Source organism: Aotus nancymaae, unplaced genomic scaffold (assembly GCF_030222135.1).
Source record: "Aotus nancymaae isolate 86718 unplaced genomic scaffold, 86718_ANA_hifiasm-v0.15.2.pri h1tg000004l, whole genome shotgun sequence".
NCBI classification, from domain to species: domain Eukaryota; kingdom Metazoa; phylum Chordata; class Mammalia; order Primates; family Aotidae; genus Aotus; species Aotus nancymaae.
The window spans coordinates 60762828-60789834 of NW_026988415.1; the positions used below are offsets into that span (position 1 = coordinate 60762828).

Genomic DNA, 27007 nt, shown 5'->3' on the forward strand with positions numbered 1-27007 from the left:
AGATAATGGACTAAGGGAAGGGTATACAAAATAAACGATATATTTACTTTCAGAAAGAAGCCTACGTTTATGGAAGAGAAGTAGCTATAATACAGTTAAAAATGAGATAGATGTCATTTGAGAGGCATAGAGTTCTGTTTTTTAATTTATATTCTTTAATGAACTGCAAGCTATAATTTCAAAAGATAATAAAATTATGTGTTTAATATGGTTTCATGGGACTGTGAAGGTGGTTTTTTAGCCAATTCAACTTTTACTACAGCCTGTAATACATTAACAATAAAGGAATTTTTTTTTAATGCTGGAGGGAGGTTTAGTAGAAAAGTAAATATAATTAAAATATAATTTAAGCATTATAGAATTGTAATTATAAATAATAATATTTTAAAACTGCATTCTTTTGTAGGTCTTTGATGATGGTAGATATGTTTACCTTGTTACGGATTTAATGAAAGGAGGAGAGTTACTTGACCGTATTCTCAAACAAAAATGTTTCTCAGAACGGGAGGCTAGTGATATACTGTATGTAATAAGTAAGACAGTTGACTATCTTCATTGTCAAGGAGTAAGTTGTAGTTAAATTTTTTCTTTCTATTCTGGGACATACATGTTCATAAAAATATAGGAGATAATGTACCTAAGATAAATTGCTTTTATTCATATATATTTTAATAGAGAATATCCTAATAGAACTCACAATGTAGTGAAAATTATGGATTTAGGAAATAATTATTTTCTCTCTGCCCATTGGGCCTGATTTAATAGCATATTCATTTTAAAAGTGGTTTGAATTATATAAGTGTACCTAACTTTGACTTTGAAATTATGAAACTTATTTAGACTTAAAAGTTAAGCATAAAAGAATTAACCAAAGACATATGGTGCCTATTATTCAAGTTACCTAACATATAAAGTTCAAGTTACCTAATATATAAAGTTCAAGTTATCTAACATATATATTGAAGCTTACCAGCTCCTCCCCTAAATACAGTACGAAATGTGCATTCTAAACATTTGAAGTATTACTATATTAAATTTTGTGGTTAAGGGGAAGACTTGTTATTTTGCTTCCTGTCTTTTCATAAAGAAGACAAATGAACTGAGTTACAAAAAAGGCAGCTTTTAATATATATAGCTATATAAAGAAACAAAATGGCAAGTAATTCAAAAATTTAAGTTTGAATCAGTTGTAATAGTGGATATATAGCAACTTAATAAGCAAATTATAAATGACAGTTTAGCACTTTGGGAGGCCAAGGCAGGCGGATCACAAGGTCAAGAGATCGAGACCATCCTGGCCAACATGGTGAGACCCCATCTCTACTAAAAATACAAAAATTAGCTGGGCGTGGTGGTGCTCACCTGTAGCCCCAGCTACTTGGGAGGCTGAGGCAGGAGAATTGCTTGAACCCGGGAGGCAGAGGTTGCTGTGAGCCGAGGTCACGCCACTGCACTCCAGCCTGGTGCCTGGTGATGCAGTGAGACTCTGTCTCAAAAAAAAAAAAAAAATGACAATTTAAAATTGACACTGAAAACTCTACATGGGCCCCTCTTATAATAAATAAAAATAAACTAGTACTCAGTTATGTGTGTGGTTTAATAAAGTGGATTGTCAGTATTTTGAAATATGTAATGCTAAAGCAGTAGCTTTTTTATAATTTAATTCTTTGATTGTCTTTACCAACACCCAATGCTCTGTAAAGTAAAGCATGACAAAAACTTTTGAGAAAAGAATCATAGGCATCTCTTCTTTATTATTGTATAAACCTTCACATCAATTAACTAAATTAATAAGACACATATTGAGAATTTCTACATGCCAGGCATTGTAAAAGGTGGTATAGATTCAAACATGAGTGAGACCTGATCCCTGTCCTTAAAGAGCTTTAGCATAGTAAACTCTGATTAAAAGTAAGGGTAACTTACATGAAGTAGATAGTACTAGCAGTAAGCTTATCACTTGGGGGTTTAGTTTAATGCTAAAGTTTAGCATTTTTTCCAGTTCTGTATTTTATTTGGTTCTTCTTTATTGTTTCTGTTTTTCTGCTGAGACTTCCCTTTTTTTGCTGAGAATTTAATGCATTGAAAGCATGTTCTGTTTTACTTTATTGAGGATCATTATGATAGTCACTTTAAAATCCTTACCTGTTAGTTTTAGCTTGGTTCATCTTGGAATCAGAATTTATTGATTTTTTTTTTTTTTTACTTTTTTTTTTAATTGCATTTTAGGTTTTGGGGTACATGTGAAAATCATGCAAGATCATTGCATAGGTTTTCTTAAGACCGTGTTCCATTTTCTTGGTTCTTTGTATATCAAATAATGCTGAATTACATCCTAAGCATTATGATAATCAGTTATAGAGATTTTTGTATTTCATTATTTTTCTCCAATGGTTATTATTGTCTCATTTGTTTAAGTGGGCAATTTTCTTGGCTGGGCTTGAACTGAAAACTGATTTTGGGGGCAGCAGCTCTGGTTTTTGTTCATATTATTTGACTTTATACAAACTGTTTTGATCCTGTTCCACATATTTTGATTCAAGAATCAGTTCTGGCTCTTTCCTTTATAATATTCCTCTACTCAGCATTCAGTTTTCCAGCATCTCCTATCTAGTCCTCTAAGCCAGAAGGACTGGGTTTTTCCACATGTCTTTACCACCACTGCATGCCATAGGAACTGCACTTAACCCCAGGCTAAAAGCCACAGATATGGAAACCTCCTTGTATAGTTTCCTGTGTTCCCTCCTTTAACAAAGTATGTACTCCTTATCAGAGTATATCTGCTTCTGTTCATTCTCCAGCGCCTTCAGATAGTTGATTTTTGTATTATATCCAGGTCTTATGTTTGTTTACTGTAAGAAGGCAGGTGTTGAGTAGGGCCTTAGTCCATTATGGACTCAGTCCAAACTTAGTTTAGTTTGTAAGTCAGGAGCTGTTCTTATATGTCATGTGTAATGCTAAGTGATATAAATTATTGCATGTCTAAAACTGGATCTGAGAATTGAGCTTAGATATATTGAGATTAGAAAAGGTTAACAAAAAACTGGTGGCTTGAATAGAAACTGGAGCATCTATCTGAAAGAGATAATTTCTTATGTATACTTTAGGCTCTTAAGCTTGAGCAAAATTTCATTTTCAAAATTTTGAAATTTGAAAAGTTTCTTTTTCTGGAAATATAATGTTTTATTTCTCAGATAGTTTACTATATAGATATAATGCTTTTTTCCTTTATATTCAAGGTTGTTCATCGTGATCTTAAACCTAGTAATATTTTATACATGGATGAATCAGCCAGTGCAGATTCAATCAGGATATGTGATTTTGGGTTTGCAAAACAACTTCGAGGAGAAAATGGACTTCTCTTAACTCCATGCTACACTGCAAACTTTGTTGCTCCTGAGGTATTCCTTAAAAACTTCAGCATTTGCCTTTCATTCTTTTCCTTTAGTTGAATCTATATGATGCCATGTGTATGTTATGGTAGACAGATAAAAGCTATTATCTTGTCCTTTTTCAGTTATAAAGTTCTTTAAATCAGTGAATTCTCATAGCCCCTAATATAAATATTCACACTGGTAACTAGCATCTAAAACCAACCAGAATGTAATAATCAGGCTATTCTATTCTGTTGGGTTATATACTAATTTCAGAATCATACCATTTTAGAGTTGGGAGGTATGGTAAAGATATTTACCATATTATGTATTCTAAGTGAGGAAACTGTGGCTTGAAGTACTTCAGTGATTTATTCAAGACCCAGCATTCACTTAATAACAAAGCTAGGATAAATTCATCCGGTATGTTAAATTGTACTGAACATTAGGTAATTTATATCGATGAGCATTATAAATAACATATAAGGGCAGTGCCATCCTTGATTGTCTTTGGGAACTTATAACTCCCAGAGAAAATAGCCTTACAGGGGTTTTTGTAAGCCGTAGGGATTTTTCTTGGAAAATAATATTTATACCTAAATCGTAGGGTTAAGGGTCAAGAAAGGTGACGCTCTTAGGGAGAAGAGTCAGGAAAGGGGAGGCTCTGGGACAGATTTCACATTTTGGAAGCTGTAACTTTCATTCTAACCATGGGGATGGGAGCTTTGACAGTGGCAATTTCCATAGCAGTGAAAGTGAAATTGGTGAAAAATGAATCAAGAGATGTCATTGACCATGTAAGTTCTTTATGAGCTTTCTTTGTTAAGTCAGTAACTGTTCTTATATGTTATGGATAATGCTAACTGACATGTTATTGCATATTAAACAAAAATCAAAATACCTGAAACTCCTCAGATTTGAAAAACCTATGTCAAATCAAAGGAGAAGCAGAGTAAAATAATTTGAGAAGAATTCCTATATGAGAAGAAATCATATATTTTATGTTTTTACTCTTATATCAAATATTAGCTTTTTCAGGGAAATATTGCACATCATATATATTAATAATAAATCTTTTGTACTTTAATATAAATCAATCTATATTTTAAAGCAGCTACTATAAAAATAACTTTTCTAATAATGAAAATAGAAATATAGAAAATACTATACTGATATTGAAGAACAGGCAAAACGTCTGTTTTATAGGCTTTATATGATAAGAGATTTGCCTAAAAAGAAATTATGTATATATCCAGATAATGTGATTTAATCTGTATTTTAATAAAATTCATAGAATAATATACAAGTTTTTATCTGTTACAAGATATTGTACTGCCCTAAGGTGTATGAGATAATAGCCTGGACATAAAAAATATATTAGCCTTTTTAGGACATTGCACTAGGTGTTTTATTTTTTTTTTGAGAAACAAGTATTTTTATTTTTAAATTATCAAGTGCATTCACAAGACAGAAAAAAGAATCTTGTACAAGAGTGGCCCAAGCTGGCTGGGCCCAGCTGTACCTGACACACAAACTTATGCATCCAGAACAATGAAAACTTAGTGCCATCAGAACAGACTTTTGGGCTGAGGGCTGCAGGCTTCAGCAGTTATCAGTGCCACTTCAGTAGCTTTATAGGATAGAAGGACAGAATATTTGAGATAGTGCTCTTCTGTTATGTATAGCATATATGGTCATCATAGAGGTCATCATAAATATTGTAATAGATTTATGCAGTAGACATAAGAGCAGAGTATAAAATCACCATTTTAATAGTCAAATTTTTAATATTGACTTAATCTTGTAGACCTAAACTACTTAGTATTATGGAAACTTCTCACTGGAAAAAGGTTAGAGCTGAATATGTCCCACATGAACATCTCAAAAACAGACATTAAAGTGAAAAATTTATAACGTGTCTGTGTTTAGATTAATGGTTAGGTAAACAGTTTTAAGTTAATGGTTAGGTAAGCAATCCCAGAAAGTAGAATACAGCCCACTGATTTTTTTTTTCCCCAACAAACGTACTCTGTAGTAAGACACTTTTAGTATTGTAATAGTGAAGGTTTTCAGGTGGGCATGTGGAGACCACTTCTTTGTAACTAGTGCTTAAACTGTCTTTGACTAATATTTGTATTTTCAAAATACTTTGAAAGTTTTATTTTTGAGTGATGAAGCCTATTCTAGAAATCAATAATTTATTTGTAAATTGTCATTAATGAACCAGAGAGTACTTTTAGGGAGGTTTGTTTCTAAAATTTCAAAAGGTATTAGTAAAATATAAAAATGCATTCTTTTTTAAACTAGAATTGGAAAGATTCAAGTATTGGTGCAGGCATTTCAATTAAAAATGGCATTTTGGGGGGTATACATCTCACTATTTCACGGTGCATAAAGAGTTCTTTTTTGCTAAGAACTGCACTGATTATTGCAATTTTAGCTTAACAATAAGGAAAGAATATTCTTTTAGTTTTTAAATTATGCATCAGTTTGATCAACCTCTTAGGATTTATTAGGTAGATGTGCTTTTCTATTATACCTATGCTGCACAAGTGAATATATCTCTAAAATATTTTATTCTTTGTTAATGGCAATTCCACTATGTTGTATTTTTCAACTGATATTATAAGCCTACTGAGGTTAAAGAATGTTCCTGAATTAATGGAGCTTACAAAAAAGTTGAAGGATATTGTGTCTGCAGCTTTTTATAAACTAATTTTGAAGTTAACTCTGCTTTGCTCTTTCTCTGGGCTGTCATATGGTTTGCCCCAAATGTTAATTGATTTGAGCAACAGGAATGAGGAGCTGTTACTTTCTGCTGATTTGGGAAGCCAAATGAGACAGAGAGTTACGGCATTGATTATTTTAATTGTGACTTCTATCTTTGTATTTGATGCAAGTAAAAAGATGTGAAACAAACCCTCTGTACTTTCATTCATTCTACCATTCTGCATTGTTTCTTTTACAATTATATGCTCACTTTTATAAGGACATTGAGACTAGCTCTAGAAAAAAATGTGAACTGTTTCTTCTTTACCTAAAGCAGATTTTTCATGTGTGACCCTAATTAAGCAATGTGACACCTCCTGCATAAGTGTGTCCTCATAACTAGGAAGGTTGTAGGAGTATATGTACCTACAGCTGACTTGTTGATTAACTCTCACCTGTACAACTCATTTCTAAGCAATGGCCCTCAACCTTAGCTATACATTGAATCATTTGGGAAGCTTTAAAAAGCTTCATTAGGGAATCAGGGAAAATATGGTGATGCCTGGAACTGTAAGATGTGATGAGAAAAATAAAGAGATAAGGGAATAAAATCAGTAGAAGAGTATGCCAACTTAATGTTTACCATGATGTGAGTAGTTTAGTTATACCTTGTTATTTGTTAAGTATTTTATAGTTCCCTACCTGTATTATTGCCTTAAAACAATTATGTATTTTTATATGCTCTTTACCCTCTTACTTTTGTACATATGTATATTTTTATAAATACACTAAGATTAGAAAAAAACACATTTCAAATTTTAAGTTAGTTACATGCTCATTATTCATGTTTGGCAGTTGTCAAAGCCAAACACTAATATTTTTAGCCTTTTATAGATGAGAAGTTCATGCTTGTGGTTATATAATCCCCGCCTTAATGCATTAATAACGTTTCTATTTTATTCCTATGCCTAGGGGCTTTAGCAATGGGCTGGTTTTTCTGAATTAAAAGAAAATGGCCTCGTTTCATCTCTTTATTTTTCTAACGAACTCTATTAACTTTGTAGCTAAATTTCACATGAATACATAACAAACATATTATTTGATTTTTATTAACACTGGCCCCAAAAAACAGCTTCCTAAATTGTTGTATGAAAAATTAATGAAGCATTCAGTATATATCAAATGTGTACTTGTGGTCTAGACGTATACTGCTCTTTTCAAGGCATTGACCTTGTATGGTAAAATATAAATTCATTCTGCTTTTGTGAGATCATATATTATCTTGCCATATCTTGTATAGTAGAAAGGCAGTTATAGATATTAAAAACACAGGCTCTATTAAGATTTCCTGCTCTACTACTTATTAGTTTCGTAACGTTGGGTAAGTTACTTAATATTCACTTTAGTTTCCTCATCTTCAAAATTGGAATATTATCTACCTTATAGAATCAGTGACAGAATTACAAGCCTCAGTACTGTGTATAGTATACATTAAAATCTCTGTGCATACTAATCTTAAGTTTAGATTTCTCTATATTTGGTTTCCTAAAAGGAGGAGAGAAAGCTCATTGAGGTGTTAGGGATTATGTCTTTACTGCAAGTGCATAAAATGTTTGAAGTTTTTATATTAGGAACTTTTAGGAGATTATTAGAAGTAAAACAAATTCTTTGGGAGAAAATTTGGTTTATTTTGAGTAACACCATATAATGAGTATTTCTTTCTTAGGTTCTTATGCAACAGGGATATGATGCTGCTTGTGATATTTGGAGTTTAGGAGTCCTTTTTTACACGATGTTGGCTGGGTAAGAAACTTATATATTCAAAAGCATTAATGTTGTTATTTGAATTTCATCTGTATATCTTCATCTAGAAATGGAATAGATGAAAATATCTTTAAGAAAAATGCCGTTTACATTTCAAAATATTAATGCTGTTACTTATAAAATTAAAAAAAATAAAGCAAGGTGTATAATGAGACACTGTTAAGATATAATAATTTTAAAAGGCAGTTGTCAACCAGAACTAAAACTTTTAGAAATAAATTGCATTTCTAGTTTGATCTTGAAAATATTTAATCATAAAATAATTGCATGTTTCACCAACAACTTGCCCACTGAGCTTGTTGACATTGAGTTGATTTTTTTAAAATTTATTTATTATAGTTTAAGCTCTGGGGTACATGTGTGGATCCTGAAGGTTCGTTACATAGGTATACACGTGCCATGGTGGTGGTTTGCTGCATGGCATGTGTATACCTATGTAACATAACTATTTTGGCACTAGAGGTTTAGTAAGATTGTGCAAATCTAAATAGTAACAATACTAAACTGCAGAAACACATACAGCTACCGTCCTTTGAAGGGATAAAGAAAAGCTCAAAACAAATGTAAAACAATTGGACCATGTTAATGTTGATACTTCACAAATAATAAAAGTACTATTTTACTCTTAATATTGAGTAGTACTTTTATTTAGAAGTGAACACTTATGGCTGTAGAAATTGCTCTAAGAGAGTTGTGATAGAGAAAATGGCCAAGTTTAGCAAGTAATTATAGTGTACTTAGACATACTGTTTTAAAGAGTGCATTTAGTATAACTTAAATATGCTTGATATACCAAGAGCTCTATAAATGTGATAAAAATGTTGACTGTAAATTGTTTAATGGCTTGGCGATAATTACAGATGTCAGTGTATTTCATATACTTTTAGATATTACAGATTTATGCAAAATATTATAGATGACAGTAAAGACTGAAGTTAAGGTAGCTAAAGTTTGCATATTAAATGCAATTAATCTATATGATTGATCTACATAATAAATGTAATGGCTATGGAGTTTTATGTTGATATAAATATTTAACAAAGTTTTCATAAATATTAATAAATGTATTGATAAACATTTCCACTGATACTAATGATGAAATGTTAATGAATAAATCAAAACAAGGCAATAAATGCATTATGAATATATGAAATTAACATTTTCTTCATACCAGGTGTATTTGTTTGCTAACCTGTGCCTGGAATAATAGAAAACATGTATTTTTTAGTGTTATCTAGTTTTAAGACTGAAGCTTTATATGAAAAGCCACCTTTATTTTATTTTACATTGATTAGCTGATCAAAGACGAAAAACTATTGACGTAGGCATGATTCTCTGTTTTATTAAAGAATTTATTAGGGTTAAATATATGCTTTGAAATATAAAATCTGACATTAACAGTAAAAGAAAATGTGAGATGATAGTCTTACTTGCTGAAGTAAATATCTGCATGTAGTAAATATTTGTATCTCTTTCATTATTGAATATGTTAGCCTGTAGTGTCTATTAAAATCTATTTTATCAATAGCTACACTCCATTTGCTAATGGCCCCAATGATACTCCTGAAGAGATATTGCTGCGTATAGGCAATGGAAAGTTCTCTTTGAGTGGTGGAAACTGGGACAATATTTCAGACGGAGCAAAGGTATAAATTATAGTATGTTTTGTTTTGTTGCATTCATATTAAATTGCTAAAATCCTTAAGTTATAGCTGAGGGTTTATTTGCAGAGTATCTAATGGTGTCATGTGTAACTTTTGTTTTTATTTAACACATCTATGAGTGAATTGAACAAAGTACAAAAGATAACTTTTGATTTTGTCATGTTTCTGGGCCACCCTTCTTTCTGATCAATTTATGTGTGTGCGGGGTATAGTTCCTGTATTAACCAAAACCAAAAATTTAAATTTGGGGAGCAGTATATATTTAAAACTAATTAAAGTTTATTTCTAGATTTACCATATATGTTTATATCATTTTCCTTTAGCACATAAATTGACTTGATTATGTAGGCAATTTTTATAATGCTAACTTATTCTTAGAAAATGAATGTACTATGTATATATAGCACCTGGATATTAATTACTGATGGCTTAGAATGGTCTAATAGAAATATTATGCAATGCAAATACATATTTTAAAATTTCTAGTAGCCACATTAAAATGTTTTTAAGTAAAATTAAATTTAATAATATATGTTATTTAATCTGATATATCCAAAATATTACTTCAACAACTAATCAATATAAAAATATTAGATATTCTATATTTTTTCATATTAAGTCTTCAAAATGTAGTGTGTATTTTATACTTAAAGCCATGTGAATATGAACTACCCACATTTCATGTACTTAACAGCCACGTGTCTAGTAGCTGCTGTATTAGTGATGTTTCAGCATAATTGGCCTTATTTATTTTGGGAAAAAAATAGTTGATCCAGGCTTGAAAACTCATTTCTTACATTTAACATTTTTAAATTTTAAGTTTTAAAATGAAAACTCAACACTTGTCACCATGTGGCTTATAGGTCCCTAAAGTTTTTACACTACAATTTGAAATAGAACACATTTTATGACAAAAGTAATTGCTTATAGTTAATATGTGCTAATTATCTCAAGAGTACTAGCCAATTTGTACCAGTTTGTAGAATGCATTGCAAAGTAAGTCCAGCATCCTGATCATTGTCAGAATAACTAAACTGGGGATTTGTCATTAACTTTAAACATTAGAAAAACAGACAAGGGATTGTGTGGGGATCTTAACCTTAGTACGAATATGCTTTGTGGTATAGTAGAAGGAACATTATGCTAGATGATACAGGAAATGCAAAAATAAATATGATATTTAAGGCTCCCTAAGTGTGAAGAACAAAAATATACCCAAGTGAATATATGACCAGGCAGAATGTGATAAGTGCTCTAATAAAGTACATACAAAATAGTAAGGGAAGCACAGTAGAGGAAAAGTAGAAGAAACAACAGATGCTGGTGAGGCTGTGGAGAAATAGGAATGCTTTTAAACTGTTGATGGGAATGTAAACTAGTTCAACCATTGTAAAAAACAGTGTGGTGATTCCTCAAGGATCTAGAACCAGAAATACAAAGTCTCCAACTGATTGGGGTACCAGAAAGAGATGGGGAGAATGAATTGAGATGAGGAGAATGAACCAAACTGGAAAACACACTTCAGGATATTATCCAGTAGAATTTGTCCATCCTAGCAAGAAAGACTAACATTCAAATTTAGTAGATCCAGAGAACCCACGTAATATACTCCACTAGAAGATCAACCACAAGCCACATATCTGATTCTCTGAGGTTGAAATGAAAGATAAAATGTTAAGGGTACCCAGAGAGAAAAGGCCATGTCACCTACAAAAGAAAACTCATCAGACTAACAGAGGACCTCTCCATGGAAACCCTACAAGCCCAAAGAGCTTGAGCCCTAATATTTAACATTCTTAAAAAAAAGAATTTCCAACCCAGAATTTCACAAGCAAATGAGAAATAAGGTCTCTTTCAAATGAGTAAAGGAATTCATCACCACCAGGCCTTCCTTGCAAGAGCTCCTGAAGGAAGCACTAAATATGGAAAGGAAAAACCGGTACCAGCCACTACAAAAACACATTTAAATACAAAGACCAGTTACACTATGAATCAACCACATAAACAATATGCCAAATAACCAATTAGCATCATAATGACAAGATCAGATTTACACATAACAATATTAACCTTAAATGTAAATAGAATAAATTCCTCAACTAAGACACAGAATGGCAAGCTGGATAGTCAAGACCCATTGGCATGCGGGCTTTAAAAGACCCATCTCATCTGCAAAGACACACGTAGACTCAAAAGGATGGAGGAAAATAGAAAACAGAAAAAATCAAGGGTTGCAATCCTAGTTTCTGACAAATACACGTAACAAAACAAAACCAGAAACCAAAAACAAAGATAAAAGGCAAAGAAGGGCATTACGAAATTGATAAAGGGTTTAATTCAACAAGGAGAGCTAACTATCCTAAATATATATGCACCCAATACAGAAGCATGCAGAGTCGTAAAGCAAGTTATTAGAGACCTACAAAAAGACTTAGACTCCCACACAATAATAGTGGGAGATTTTAATACCCCTGTGACATATTATACAGATTATCAGGCAGTTAACAGAAATATTTAGGACTTGAACTCAGCTCTGTATCAAGCAGACCTGATAGGTATCTTTGGAACTCTTCTCCAAAAAACAACAGAATATGCATTCTTTTTATTGCCAGGTTGCCTTTACTTTAAAATTGATCTAACAATTGGAAGTAAGCACTCCTCAGGAAATGCAAGAAAAAAAGAAAAGAAAAAGAAAAACAAAAAAACAAAACCTGAAATCATAATAAACAGTCCTCAGACCACAACACAATCAAATTAGGACTCAAGATTAAGAAATTCACTTGAAACCACAACACTACATGGAAATTGAACAAACTGCTCTTGAATGACTCCAGGATAAGTGATGAAATTAAGGCAGAAATCAAGAAGTTCTTTGAAACTAATGAGAACAAAGAGACAATGTACTGGAATCTCTGAGACTCAGCTAAAACAGTGTTGAGGGAAATTTATAGTACTAAATGTCCACATCAAAAGGCTAGAAAGAGCTCAAATTAACAACCTAACATCACAACAGAAAGAACTAGAGAACCAAGAGCAAACGCAAAGCTAGGAGAATACATGAAATAACCAAATCAGAGCTGAACTAAAGGATATAGAGACATGAAACCCTCAACAAAACCAGGGGCTGATTTTTTGAAAATAAAATAAATAAACCACTAGCTAGATGGAAAAGAAAAGAATCAAATAGACAATAGACACAATCAGAAATGATAAGGGGGACATCACCACTGACCCCACAGAAAAAAACAATCATCAGAGAATACTATAAATACCTCTGTGCACATAAACTAGAATATCTAGAAAAATGGATAAATTCCTGGAACATACACCATCCCATGACAACCAGGAAGAAACTGATTCCCTAATAGACCAGTAATGAGTTCTGAAATTGAGGCAGTAATAGCCTACCAACCAAAAACAAGCCCAGGACCAGATGGATTCACAACTGAATTCTACCAGAAGTACAAGGAAGAGCTGGTGCCATTTCTACTGAAACTATTCCATAAAATTGAAAAGGAGGGATTCCTCCCTATCTCATTTTATGAGGCTAGATTCATCCTGATACCAAAACCTGGGAGAGAGATAATAACAACGAATAACTTCAGTTTAGTATCCCTGGTAAACATCAACAAAAAAATCCCTCAGTAAAAACTGGTAAACTCAATTCACCAGCATATCAAAAAGCTTATCGACCACAATCAAGTTGGTTTCATCCCTATATGCAAATCAATAAATGTGATTCATCACATAAACAGAATTAAAGACAAAAACCACATGATAATCTCAATAGATGCAGAAAAGGTATTTGGTAAAATTCAACATCCCTTCATGTTAAAAACTCTCAATAAGCTGGATACTGAAAGAGCATGCCACAAAATAATAAGAGAATACTATGTGAAACCTACAGCCAATATCATACTGAATGGAAAAAAGCTGGAAGTATTCCACTTGAAAATAAACACAAGACAAAGATGCTCTCTCTAACTACTCTTATTCAGCATATTATTGGAAGTTCTGGCCAGAGCAGTCAGGCAAGAGAACTAAATAAATGGTGCTAAATAGGAAGAGAAGAAGTCAAATTTTCTTTCTTTGCAGATGACTTGATCCTATATGTAGAAAACCCCATAATCTCAGCCCAAAAGCTTCTTAAGCTGATAAACAACTTCAGCAAATCTCAGGATACAAAATCAATTTGCAAAAATCGCTGGCATTTCTATACCCCAACAACAGGCATGCAGAGAGACTAATCATAAGTGAACTCCCATTCACAATTGTTACAAAAAGAATAAAATACCTAGGAATACAGCTAATAAGGGAAGTGAAGGAACACTTCAAGGAGAACTACAACCCACTGCACAAGGAATTTAGAGAGGACACAAACAAATGGAAAAACATTCCATGCTCATTGATAGGAAAAATCAATATCATGAAAATGGCCATACTGACCAAAGTAATTTATAGATTCGAGGGTATTCTCATTAAACTACCATTGACATTCTTCACAGAATTGGAAGAACTATTTAAAAAATTTATATGGAACCAAAAAAGAGCCCAAATATCTAAGAAAGTCGTAAGCAAAAAGAACAAAACTGGAGGCATCACACTACTCGACTTCAAACTGTACTACAAAGGTACAGTAACCAAAACATCATGGTAGTTGTACAAAAACGGACCCATAGACCGATGGAACAGAATAGAGAACTCAGAAATAAGACTGCACATCTACAACTATCTGATCTTTGACAAACCTAACAAAAACAAGCAATAGAGAAAGGATTCCCTATTTAATAAATGGTGCTGGGGAACTGGCTAACCATATGCAGAAAATTGAAACTGGACCCCTTCCTTACACCTTATACAAAAATTAACTCTAGATTGATTAAATACTTAAATGTTAAACCCAAAACTACAAACACCCTATAAGAAAATCTAGGCAATACCATTTGCGACATAGAAACGGGCAAATATTTCATGACAGAAACACCAAAAACAATTGCAACAAAAGCAAAATAATAAGAAATGGGGTATAATTAAACTAAAACGCTTCTGTACAACAAAAGAAACTATCATCAGAGTGAATAGAGAGACTACAGAATGGGAGACAATTTTTTCAATCTATCCATCTCACAAATGTCTAGTATTTACAGTCTACAAGGAATTTAAATTTACCAGACAAAAAACATTAAAAAGTGGGCAAATGACGAGAACAGACACTTCTCAAAAGAAGATATTTATATAGCCAGAAATATAGGAAAAAAAGCTCAACATCACCGATTATTAGAGAAATCCAAATCAAAACCACAATGAGATACCATCTCACACCAGTTAGAATGGCGATTATTAAAAAGTCAAGAAACAACAATTGCTGGCAAGGCTGTGCAGAAATAGGAACACTTTTACATTGTTTGTTGGAATGTAAATTAGTTCAGCCATTGCGGAAGACAGTGCGGTGATTCCTCAAAGACCTAGAACCAGAAATACCATTTGACCCAGCAATCCCATTACTGGGTATATACCTAAGGGAATGTAAATAATTCTCTTATAAAGATACATGCATGCATATGTTCATTGCAGCACTATTCATAATAGCAAAGTCATGGAATCATTCCACATGCCCGTCAATGATGGACTGGATAAAGAAAATGTAGTGCATAAATACCATGGAATATTATGCAGCCATAAAAAGGATGTTCTTTTCAGGGACATGGATGTAGCTGGAAGCCATTATTTTTAGCAAACTAACACACAAACAGAAAACCAGACACTATGTGTTCTTACTTTAAAGGGAGCTGAACAATAAGAATACATGGAAACATGTCAGGGAACAACATACACTGGGACCTGTTGAGGAGATCAGGGAGGGAGAGCCTCAGAATAAATAGCTAATGCATGCTGGGCTTAAAACCTAGGTGATAGGTTAATCTGTGCAGCAAACCACCATGGCAGATGTTTACCTATGTAACAAAACTCCACATCATGCACATGTACCCCAGAACTTAAAATTTGAAGAAAAACAAAAATAGATCAACAGAACAGAAATAAAGTCAAGAAATGGAACAGCTTTAAAAAAATTGAAGTCCAGGATAGATTAAATTAATAATTTTTGGTAATAATGGTTTTCTTCCAATTAGGTCATCTAACTAAATGTCTAACCAATTATATGTAAGTGATCATTTTTGTCATAGCTCAGGATATTTCTTTTTTAACTGGCTAGCACTAACATCTGTATCAAAAAAATGAAAAATTCTTCATATGAAAGTGACAAATTTTTATAAAATGTGAGTTCATTTTTCTCTTAGTTACCAAGAAAATTCAGTGAATATTATTTAATACTTAATATAATGGCACTTCTCTTTCAATTCTCATTCATCTTCTGCTTTTCACTCTGTGAAGGAGAGCTTGTTACATAATATTGAGGGATGTTAAAAATAAATGTATTATTTACTATTTTTTTTGAGATGGTGTTTCACTCATGCCCAGGCTGGAATGCAATGGTCTGATCTCACCTCGCTGCAACCTCCATCTTCCAGGTTTGAGCCATTCTCCTGTCTCAACCTCCCAAGTAGCTCGGATACAGGGATGCACCAATATGTCTGGCTAATTTTTTTGTATTTAACAAAGACGGGTTTCACCATGTTAGTCAGGCTGGTTGTAGACTCCTGACCTCAGGTGATCCACCAGCCTTGGCCTCCCAAAGTGTTGGGATTACAGGTGTGTGCCACTGCGCCCAGCCGTACTATTAAAACTACTTTAGGTTCCATTCAAGAAAGTAGCAAAATGTTGATACTTTTGCTATGAAGTCATTTGATGACTTCAGCATATTTTTAGTAATATGTTTGAGCTAATCAACATTCTGTTAACAATTTTCTTAGGAAACAGTGATTATAAAATTTTGTTTTGTATTTATGATAGGGCCATATTTACTACATTTTCATTTTGAGCTACACATCAGAAGAATCCACTTTGCTTTTGTTAATCCGTCTTTGTTTCCAAATATAAATTGACCATCTTGTAAGTTAATGTACCTGTAGAATATTTTTAAATATACCTTAGTCATAAATAACTTAGCTGAATTTTACTCCAAGAATAATTATATCCCTTTTGCTTTAACAAAATTAACCTTGTATCACAGTTTGCCTGGGACAGTCCTGGTTTATGCCTTTTGCTCTTAAGTGTCCCTAATTGAATGACCAATTTTATGACCATCCTAGCATTAACTGAACTTAAATTCATTTAGTGGATATATAATAAAATGTAACGTTTTATACTTCATCATGGAAAACTAGTTTTTTTTTGGGAACAGTGATTTTTATGTTTTCCAAGGATGCTGATTTAAGTCTACAAACATGGAGCACTTGCTGTGTCTGTGTGATAGTTATTACTTTAAAAAGAAAGTAATAATTATATAAAGTTCAGGCATCATATTTGATTTTAATGGGGGAAGAATGAGAGCTGATACAGTTTAGCACTTAAGACCATGACTCAGGAGTCAGACTGCCGAGATATTTAGCCTGGCTCTGTTCCTTATGAGTCATGTAAGCTGTGTCACCTTGGGAATTTTGATTATGCCCTTTGTACCTCGGTTTCCACTTCTGTAAAGTGAAGATAGTATAGTACATACTTCAGTGTTGTTAGAAAGATTAAACAGCTTATATGTTATATAAACATGTATGTGTATAAAAATAGACTATATGTGTGATACATAGTAAGTGTTCAGTGTTAAGTGATATTAAAAATGTATAAAAGCAGTCGGACAGACAATCAAATGTTACTTTTTCTCCTTCTCATTAGCAATAGAGAGCACTAGGAGTAAAATTAAGAGATAGCAGTATGTGTTAATATTTGAAGAGACCCATCTCATAAAATTCTTCTTCATTCTCTCACATCTATCACTAACTGTACTTTTCAAGAATGCCTCAGAATCCAGGCAAATAAGTAGAAAAGGTCAGATAAGGTTTAATGAGAAGGGAGGATTTTTTTTGAGGACCCCCTATAATTAACTCTCTATTTTTAATTATTATACATTAAGCTCTGGGATATCTGTGCAGAACATGCAGGTTTGTTACATAGCTATACACATGCCATGGTGGTTTGCTGCACCCATCAAACTGTCATCTACATTAGATATTTCCCCTAATACTATCCCTCCTCTAGCACCCCAACCCCCAAAAGACACTGGTATGTGATGTTCCCTTCCCTGTGTCCGTGTGTTCTCATTGTTCAACTCCCACTTATGAGTGAGAACATACAGAGTTTGGTTTTCTGAGTTTGCTGAGAATGATGTTTCCAGCTTCATCCATGTCCCTGCAAAGGACATGAACTCATCCTTTTTTTATGGCTACATAGTATTCCATAGTGTATATGTGTCACTTTTTCTTTATTCAGTCTATCATTGATGGGCATTTTGGTTGGTTCCAAGTGTTTGCTATTGTGAACAGTGCTGCAATAAACATACGTGTCCATTTGTCTTTGTGGTAGAATTATTTATGATCCTTTGGGTATATACTCAGTAATAGGGTTGCTGGGTCAAATGATATTTCTGGCTTTACATACTTGAGGAATTGCCACACTGTCTTCTACAATGGTTGAACTAATTTACACTCCCCAACAGTGTAAAAGTATTCCTGTTTCTCCACATCCTCTTCAGCATCTGTTGTTTCCTGACTTTTTGATGATTGCCACTCTAACTGGCATGAGATGGTTTCTCATTGTCGTTTCCATTTGCATTTCTCTAGTGACCAGTGATAAGCTTTTTAAAATATATTTGTTGGCTGCATAAATGTCTTCTTTTGAGAAGTGTGTGTTCATATCCTTCACCCACTTTTTGATGGTTTTTTTTTATTGTAAATTTGTTAAAGTTTCTTGTAGTTTCTTAATATTAGCCCTTTGTCAGATAGATAAATTGGAAAAATTTTCTCCCATTCTGCAGATTGCCGGTTCACTCTGATGATAGTTTCTTTTGCTGTGCAGAAGTTCTTTAGTTTAATTAGATCCCATTTGTCAATTGTGTCTTTTGTTCCCATTGCTTTTGGTGTTTTAGTCATGGAGTCTTTGCCCATGCCTATGTCATGAATGGTATTGCCTAGGTTTTCTTCTAGGGTTTTCATGGTTTTAGGTCTTACATTTAAGTCTTTAACCATTTTGAGTTAATTTTTGTATAAAGTGTGAGGAAGGGATCCAGTTTCAGTTTGCTGCATATGGCTAGCCAGTTTTCCCAACACCATTTATTAAATAGGGAATTATTTCCCCATTGCTTGTTTTTGTCAGGTTTGTCAAAAATCAGATAGTTGTATATGTGTGGCATTATTTCTGAGGCCTCTGTTCCATTCCATTGGTCTATATCTCTTTTTTGGTACCAGTACCATGCTGTTTTGGTTACTGTAGCCTTGTAGTATAGTTTGAAGTCTGGTAGCATGATGCCTCCAGTTTTGTTCTTTTTGCTTAGGATCGTCTTGGCTATATGTGCTATTTTTGGTTCCATGTGAAATTTAAAGTAGTTTTTTTCTAATTCTGGGAATAAAGTAAATGATAGCTTGATGGGGATAGCATGTAATCTGTAAATTGCTTTGGGCAGTATGGCCATTTGCACAATACCGATCTTTCTTATCCATGAGCATGGATTGTTTTTCCATTTGTTTGTCTATCCTCTCTTATTTCCTTGAGCAGTGGTTTGTAGTTCTCCTTGGAAAGGTCCTTCACGTCCCTTGCAAGTTTTATTTCTGGGTATTTTATTCTTTTTGTAGCAATTGTGAATGAGAGATTACTCATTATTTGGCTCTCTGTCTGTTACTGGTGTATAGGAATGTTTGTGATTTTTGTACATTGATTATGTATCCTGAGACTTTGATGAAATTGCTCATCAGCTTAAGCTTTTAGGCTGAGACGATGGGGTTTTCTAAATATAAAATTATGTCACATGTGAACAGAGACAATTTGTCTTCCTCTCTTTCTGTTTGAATACCCTTTATTTATTTATTTATTTATTTTTTCTCTTGCTTAGTTGCCCTGGACAGAATTTCCAATACTGTGTTGAATAGGAGTGGTGAGAAAAGAAATCTTTGTCTTGTGCTGGTATTCAAAGGGAATGCTTCCAGCTTTTTCCCATTCAGTAGGATATTTGCTATGGGTTTGTCATAAATAGCTCTTACTATTTTGAGACATCTTCCATCAATACCTGGTTTATTGAGACTTTTTAGTGTGAAGTGGTGTTGAATTTTATCCAAGGCCTTTTCTGTATCTATTGAGATAATCATGTGGCTTTTGTCATTGGTTCTGTTTATGTAATGGATTACATTTATTGATCTGTGTATGTTAAACCAATCTTGCATCCCAGGGGTGAAGCTGACTTAATTCTGGTGAATAAGCTTTTTGATGTGCTGCTGAATTTGGTTTGCCAGTATTTTATTGAGGATTTTTGCATTGATATTCATCAGGGATATTGGCCTGACATATCCTTTTTTTCTTGTGTCTCTGCCAGGTTTTGGTATCAGGATGATGCTGGCCTCATAAAATGAGTTAGGGAGGAGTCCCACTTTTTCTGTTTTTGGAATACTTTCAGAAGTAATGGCACCACCTCCTCTTTGTACTTCCAGTAGAATTTGGCTGTGAATTCATCTTGTCCTGGACTTTTTTTGGTTGGTAGGCTATTAATTACTGCCTCAATTTCAGAACTTTTTATTGATCTATTCAGGGATTCAATTTCTTTCTGGTTTAGTCTTGGGAGAGTATGTTTTCAGAAATTTATCCATTTCTTCTAGATTTTCTAGTTTATTTGCAAGAGGTGTTTATAGTATTCTCTGGTGGTAGTTTGTATTTCTGTGAAATCAGTGGTGATCTTCCCTTTATTGTTTTTATTGTCTCTATTTGATTCTTCTCTATTTTTTCTCTTTAATAGTCTGGCTAGCGGTCTATCTATTTTGTTAATATTTTCAAAATTACAGCTCCTGGGTTATTGATTTCTTTGAAGGGTTTTTTTGTGTCTCTGTCTCCTTCAATTCTGCTCTTATCTTAGTTATTTCTTGTCTTCTGCTAGCTTTTGAATTTGTTTGCTCTTGCTTCTCTAGTTCTTTTAATTGTGACGTTAGGGTGTCGATTTTACATGTTTCCTGCTTTCTCCTGTGGGCATTTAGTGCTGTAAATTTTTTTCTAACCCTGCTTTAGCTGTGTCCCATATATTCTGATACATTGTGTCTTTGTTCTCATTAGTTTCAAACAACTTATTTATTTCTGCCTTCATTTCATTACTTACCCATTAGTCATTCAGTAGCAGATTGTTCAGTTTTCATGTAGTTGTGCTGTTTGGAGTGAGTTTCTTAATCCTAAGTTCTAATTTGATTGCACTGTGGTCTGAGAGACTGTTATGATTTCTGTTCTTTTGCATTTGCTGAGGAGTGTCTTACTACTAATTATGTGGTCAATTTTAAAATAAGTGCAATGTGGTGCTGAGAAGAATGTATATTCTGTAGATTTTGGGGTTTAGAGTTCTGTAGATTTCAATTTGGTCCGCTTGGTCCACAGCTGAGGTCAAGTCCTGAATATCTTTGTTAGTTTTCTGTCTCATTGATCTAATATTGACAGTTGGGTGTTAAAGTATCCCACTATTATTGTGTGGGAGTCCAAGTCTCTTTATAAGTTTCTAAGGATTTCCTGTATGAATCTGAGTGCTCCTGTATTGGGTGCATATATATTTAGGATAGTTAGCTCTTCTTGTTGCATTGATCCCTTTACCATTATGTAATCATCTTCTTTGTCTTTTTTTATCTTTGTTGGTTGAAAGTCTGTTTTATCAGAGACTAAGATTGCAACCCCTACTATTTTTTTAATTTTGTTTTTCTTTTGCTTTATAAATATTCTCTCATTCCTTTATTTTGAACCTATGTGTGTCTTTGCATATGAGATGGGTCTCCTGAATACAACACTGATGGATCGTGACTATCCAATTTGCCAGTCTGTGTCTTCTAATTAGGGCATTTAGCACATTTACATTTAAGGTTAATATAGTGATGTGTGAATTTGATGCTGTCATTTTGATGCTAACTGGTTATTTTGCCCATTAGTTGATACAGTTTTTTCATACTGTTGATGGTCTTTACACTTTGATATGTATTTGTTGTGATTGATACCAGTTTTTCCTTTCCATGTTTAGTACTTCTTTTGGGAGCTCTTGTCAGGCAAGCCGGGTGGTGACAAAATCTCTCAGGATTTCCTTGTCTGTAAAGGATTTTATTTCTTCTATGCTTATGAAGCTCAGTTTGGCTGGATATGAAATTCTGAGTTGAAAATTCTTTTTTTTAAGGATGTTGAATATTGGCCTTCACTGTGTTCTGGCTTGCAGGGTTTCTGCACAGAGATCTGCTGTTAGTGTAATGAGCTTCTCTTTGTGAGTATCCTGACCTTTCTTTCTAGCTGCCCTTATCATTTTTTTCTTTCATTTCAACCTTGGTGAATCTGACAATTATGTGTCTTGGGGTTGCTCTTCTTAAGGAGTATCTTTGTAGTGTTCTCTGTACTTCCTGAATTTGAATGTTAGTCTGTCTTCCTAGTTTAGGGAAGTTCTCCTCCATAATATCCTGAATAACTTTTTCCAGCTTGGTTCCATTCTCCCTGTCACTTTCAGGTACACCAGTCAAACATAGGTTTGGTCTTTTCACATAGTCCCATATTTCTTGAAGGCTTTGTTCGTTCCTTTTAATTCTTTTGTCTCTAATCTTGTATTCATACTTTATTTTATTAAGTTGATCTTCAGTGTCTGATATCCTTTTTTTCCAGCTGATCAATTCAGCTATTGTTACTTGTGTATGCTTCACAAAGTTCTTGTACTGTGTTTTCCAGCTCCATCAGGTTATTTCTGTTCTTCTCTCAACTAGTTATTCTAGTTACCAATTCTTCTAATCTTTTTTCAATGTTCTTAGCTTCCTTGCATGGGGTTAGAACATGCTCCTCTAACTCAGAGGAGTTTGTTATTACCCATCTTCTGAAGCCTACTTCTGTCAATTTGTCAAACTCATTCTCCATCCAGTTTTGTTCCCTTGTTGGTGAGGAGTTGTGATCCTTTGTAGGAGTAGAGGCATTCCAATTTTTTGAATGTTCGGCCTTTTTGCACTGGTTTTTCCTCATCTTCATGGATTTAACTACTTTTGGTCTTTGATGTTGGTGACCTTTGGATGGAGTTTTTGTGTGGGTGTCCTTTTAGTTGATGTTCTTACTATTTCTTTCTGTTTGTTAGTTTTTCTTGTAACAGTCAGGCCCCTCTGCTACAGGTCTGCTACAGTTTTCTGGGGGTCCACTCCAGACCCTGTTTGCCTGGGTATCACCTGCGGAGGCTGAAGAGCAGCAAAGATTGCTGCCTGTTTCTTCCTCTGGAAGCTTCGTCCTAGTGGGGCACCTACCAGATGCCAGCCACAGCTCTCCTGTATGAGGTGTCTGTCAAACCCTGCTGGGAATTGTCTCCCAGTCATTAGACATGGGGTCAGGGACCCACTTGAGGAGGCGGTCTGTCCCTTAGTAGAGCTCAAGTGCTGTGCTGGGAGATGTGCTGCAGTCTTCAGAGTTGGCAGGCAGGGACGTTTAAGTCTGCTGAAGCTGCGCCCACAGGTGCCCCATTTGCCAGGTGTTCTGTCCCAGGGAGATGGGAGTTTTATCTATAAGTCCTTGACCGGGGCTGCTGCCTTTCTTTCAGAGATGCCCTGCCCAGAGAGGAGGAATCTAGAGAGGCAGTCTGGCTATAGCAGCTTTGCAGAGCTGCAGTGGGCTCCACCCAGTTCAGACTTCCCAGTGGCTTTGTTTACACTGGCATGGGAAAACAGCCTATGCAAGCCACAGTAATGGTGGATGACCAAGCTCCACCAAGCTCGAGTGTCCCAGGTCAACTTCAGACTGCAGTGCTCGCAGTAAGAATTTCAAGCCAGTGGATTTCAGCTTGCTGTGCTCCATGCCGGAGGGTTCTGCTGAGCTAGACCACCAGACCACTTGTCCCTTTGGCTTCACCCCTCTTTCCAGGGGAGTGAATGGTTCTGTCATGCTGGTGTTCCAGGCACCTTTGGGGTATGAAGGAAAACTCCTGCAGCTAGTTCAGTGTCTGCCCAAAAATATCCTCACAGTTTTGTGCTTGAAACCCAGGAACCTGGTGCACCTGAGGGAATCTCCTGGTCTGAGGGTTGCAAGGACTGTGTGAAAAGTGTAATATCTGGGCCGGAATGCAGCATTTCTCATAGCTCAGTCCCTCACAGCCTCACTTGGCTAGCAGAGGGAGTTCCTGGACACCTTGTGCGTCCCAGGTGAGGTGACTCCTGAGCCCTCCGTGGGCTGAACCCACTGTGTAACCAATCCCAAGAAGCTGAGCCGGGTACCTCAGTTAGAAATGCAGAAATCACCCACCTTGATCATGAGATCAAGAGATCGAGACCATCCTCGCCAACATGGTGAAACCCTGTATCTACTAAAAATACAAAAAATAGCCGGGCATGGTGGCACGTGCCTGTGGTCCCAGCTACTTGGGAGGCTGAGGCAGAAGAATCGCTTGAACCCAGGAGGCGGAGGTTGCAGTGAGCCGAGATTATGCCACTGTACTCCAGCCTGGCAATAGAGCAAGACTCCGTCTCAAAAAAAAAAAAAAAAAAAAAAGAGAAATCACCCACCTTCTGCTTTTATCTCTCTGGGAGCTGCAGACTGGAGCTGTTCCTATTTGGTTATCTTAGCAGCCCTCAGGAACTTAGTCTTATATGCTAGACCATTGAGTATTTTAAGCAACTATAGTGGGGTATAATTTATACAAAATGAAATGCATGTATTTAGAGTATATAATGTTATGATATATATACACACCCATGAAACCATCATGAAAAACCAGATAGTGAACATATCCATTACCACAATACATTTCCTCATGCTGTTTTGTAATTCCCTCTCTCCTGACCTATATCTTCAATTTATAACCTTCCACCCCCCTCATTCTCTGGCACACACAAATGTGCTGTCTGACACTACATGTTTATATATTTTTTGAAGTGTTTAAAAAAATTAGATTATAAGTCTACAGTCTTTTGATCTCTTTTATATATAATTATTTTGAAATTTATATATGTTGAAGTATAGCAATAGTTAATTCCTTTTCATTGCTGAATAATATTTCTTGATATAGATGCATCATTTTTTATCTGTTCACCTGTTGATGGACATATGTGTTGTTTTGTGTTGTTACAAATAAAGCTGCTATGAATATCTATGTGCCGTGTTTTTATGTGCATATATCTTTTTTTTTGTATAAATACTTAGAAGCAGAATGATTGAGTCATATGTTTAATGTTTTAAGAAGCTACCCAGTTGTTTTTCATATTACCTGAACTATTTTACATTTTCACCAGTAGCATATGCAAATTTTAGCTCTTCCACATTCTTGGCAACACTGAATTTTTTTTTTAATTAGGTATTTTAAAAGGCATGTAATGGCCGGGTGCGGTGGCTCACGCCTGTAATCTCAGCACTTTGGGAGGCCGAGGAGGGTGGATCACGAGGTCAAGAGATCGAGACCATCCTGGTCAACAAGGTGAAACCCTGTCTCTACTAAAAATACAAAAAAATTAGCTGGGCACGGTGGCGTGTGCCTGTAATCCCAGCTACTCAGGAGGCTGAGGCAGGAGAATTGCCTGAATCCAGGAGGCCGAGGTTGCGGTGAGCCAAGATCACGCCATTGCACTCCAGCCTGGGTAACAAGAGCAAAACTCTGTCTCAAAAAAAAAAAAAAAAAAAAAAAGGCATGTAATACTATTTGAAAGTAGTTTTAATTTACATTTCCCTAGTGACTACAGATGTTCAGCATTTTTTATGTGTTTATTTGCCATCCATTTATCTTTTTCCTTTGTCTTTTTTACTGGGTTTTTGAGTGTTCCTAAAATATTTTAAATGCAAGTTCTCTGTCAGATCTATGCTTTGCAGTTACTGTTACTTTCTTTTAATGGATTGTCTCTTAATTCTCTTAAATGTCTTTCAAAGAACAGTCCTTTCTAATTTTATAAAGATTATTCTTTTTCTTTAATGTATCATGTTTTTGATATTAGAGCTAACAAATTTTTACCTTACCCAAGATTTCAAATACAGAGGTTTCACAACTTATGATGGTTTGACTGATTTTTTTTTTTTTTTAACTTATGATAGAGCAAAACCAGTATGCATTCAATAGAAACTTTACTTTGGACTTTGAATTTTTATTCTTTCCTGGGCTAGCAATGTGCATTAAAATACTCTTTGGCAATGCTGGGTTGTTGCAGCCACCCACAGCTCCCAGTCAGCTATGTGATCATGATGGTAAACAACCAATAGTCTGAATTTTTCAGGGCATAATCCCTTAATAAATCAGAGCATCTGCATTTTCCCCTGTGTTTTCTTTTAGAAGTTGTATCATTTTAGGTTTTATCTTTAGGTCAGTGATCTATTTTGATTTAGCATATGTATATGGTACAATGTATGGTCAAAGTTTATTTTTTACATGTGAATATCCAGTTGTTCCAGTACCACTTTTTGAAAATCACATCTTTTTTTTTTAGCCAAATTGCATTTGTGTCTTTATCAACTGTCCAAATATACATGGTTCTATTTCTACACTTTTATTATGTTTCATTTATCTATTTGTCTATCTTTACACTATTACCATACTATTTTCATTACTATTGCTTTATAATTAAATTTTTAAATCAGGTACCATGAGTGTTTCAACTTTTTTTCTTTTTCAGAGTTTTTTGAGATTTTTTGTTATTGTTGTTGCTTTGCTATTCTGAGTCCTTAGCATTACTATATTAATTTTAGAATCAGCTTTTCAATTTCCATCAGAAAAAAAAAGTCTGCTAGGATTTTGAATGAGATAGTGATGAAGCTATAGATCAATTTGGGAAGAATTGACATTTTAACAGCATTGGCATTTCTTATCCATGAACACAGGATAAGTTATTTGATCTCCAATTAGTTATTTGCTTTCTCTCAACAACGTTTTATATATTTAAATATACAGGTCTCAAACATCTTTTATCACATATTTTCCCCAAGTATTTTGTTTTTACCAATGGCATTAAAATTTTATTTTTTATTTTTTGTTGCCACTATGCAGAAACATGATTTTTATTATATTGATCTTATATGCTACAACCTTCTAAACTAACTTAAGAGTTCTAGTAGCTTTTTTCTAGATTCCATAAATTTTTCTGCATAGATAATAATATCATTTGTTATAAGGACATTTTTAGTGCTTGATTTCTAATATGGATTATTTTTCTTTATTTCAATGGCTAGAACTTTCAGTATAGTGTTGTAGAAGTGGAGAGAATGGACATTCTTGTTTTGTTCCTGATTTTGAATGTAAGCATTTATTTTTCACCATTGAGGATGATGTTAGCTGTACGTTTTACAAGGATACTTCTAATTAGGTGAAGGAAGTTCCATTTTGTT

General features: G+C 34.3%; 1 protein-coding gene across 5 annotated transcripts in view; it reads left to right on the forward strand.

Moving 5' to 3' along the window:
• The window catches only part of RPS6KA6 (ribosomal protein S6 kinase A6), a 140444-nt gene that overhangs the window by 95218 nt on the left and 18219 nt on the right, over nucleotides 1–27007 (forward strand). For 4 of the 5 annotated variants that reach the window (XM_012470806.2, XM_064362771.1, XM_064362780.1 and 1 more), the window contains 4 exons: nucleotides 407–565; nucleotides 3240–3401; nucleotides 7810–7886; nucleotides 9436–9553. In XM_012470806.2, coding sequence (XP_012326229.2) covers nucleotides 407–565; nucleotides 3240–3401; nucleotides 7810–7886; nucleotides 9436–9553 — 516 coding nt within the window. Of the gene's footprint in view, nucleotides 1–406; nucleotides 566–3239; nucleotides 3402–7809; nucleotides 7887–9435; nucleotides 9554–16029; nucleotides 16102–27007 lie in introns of all 5 variants that reach the window. The other variant, XM_064362797.1, reaches the window with a different exon arrangement.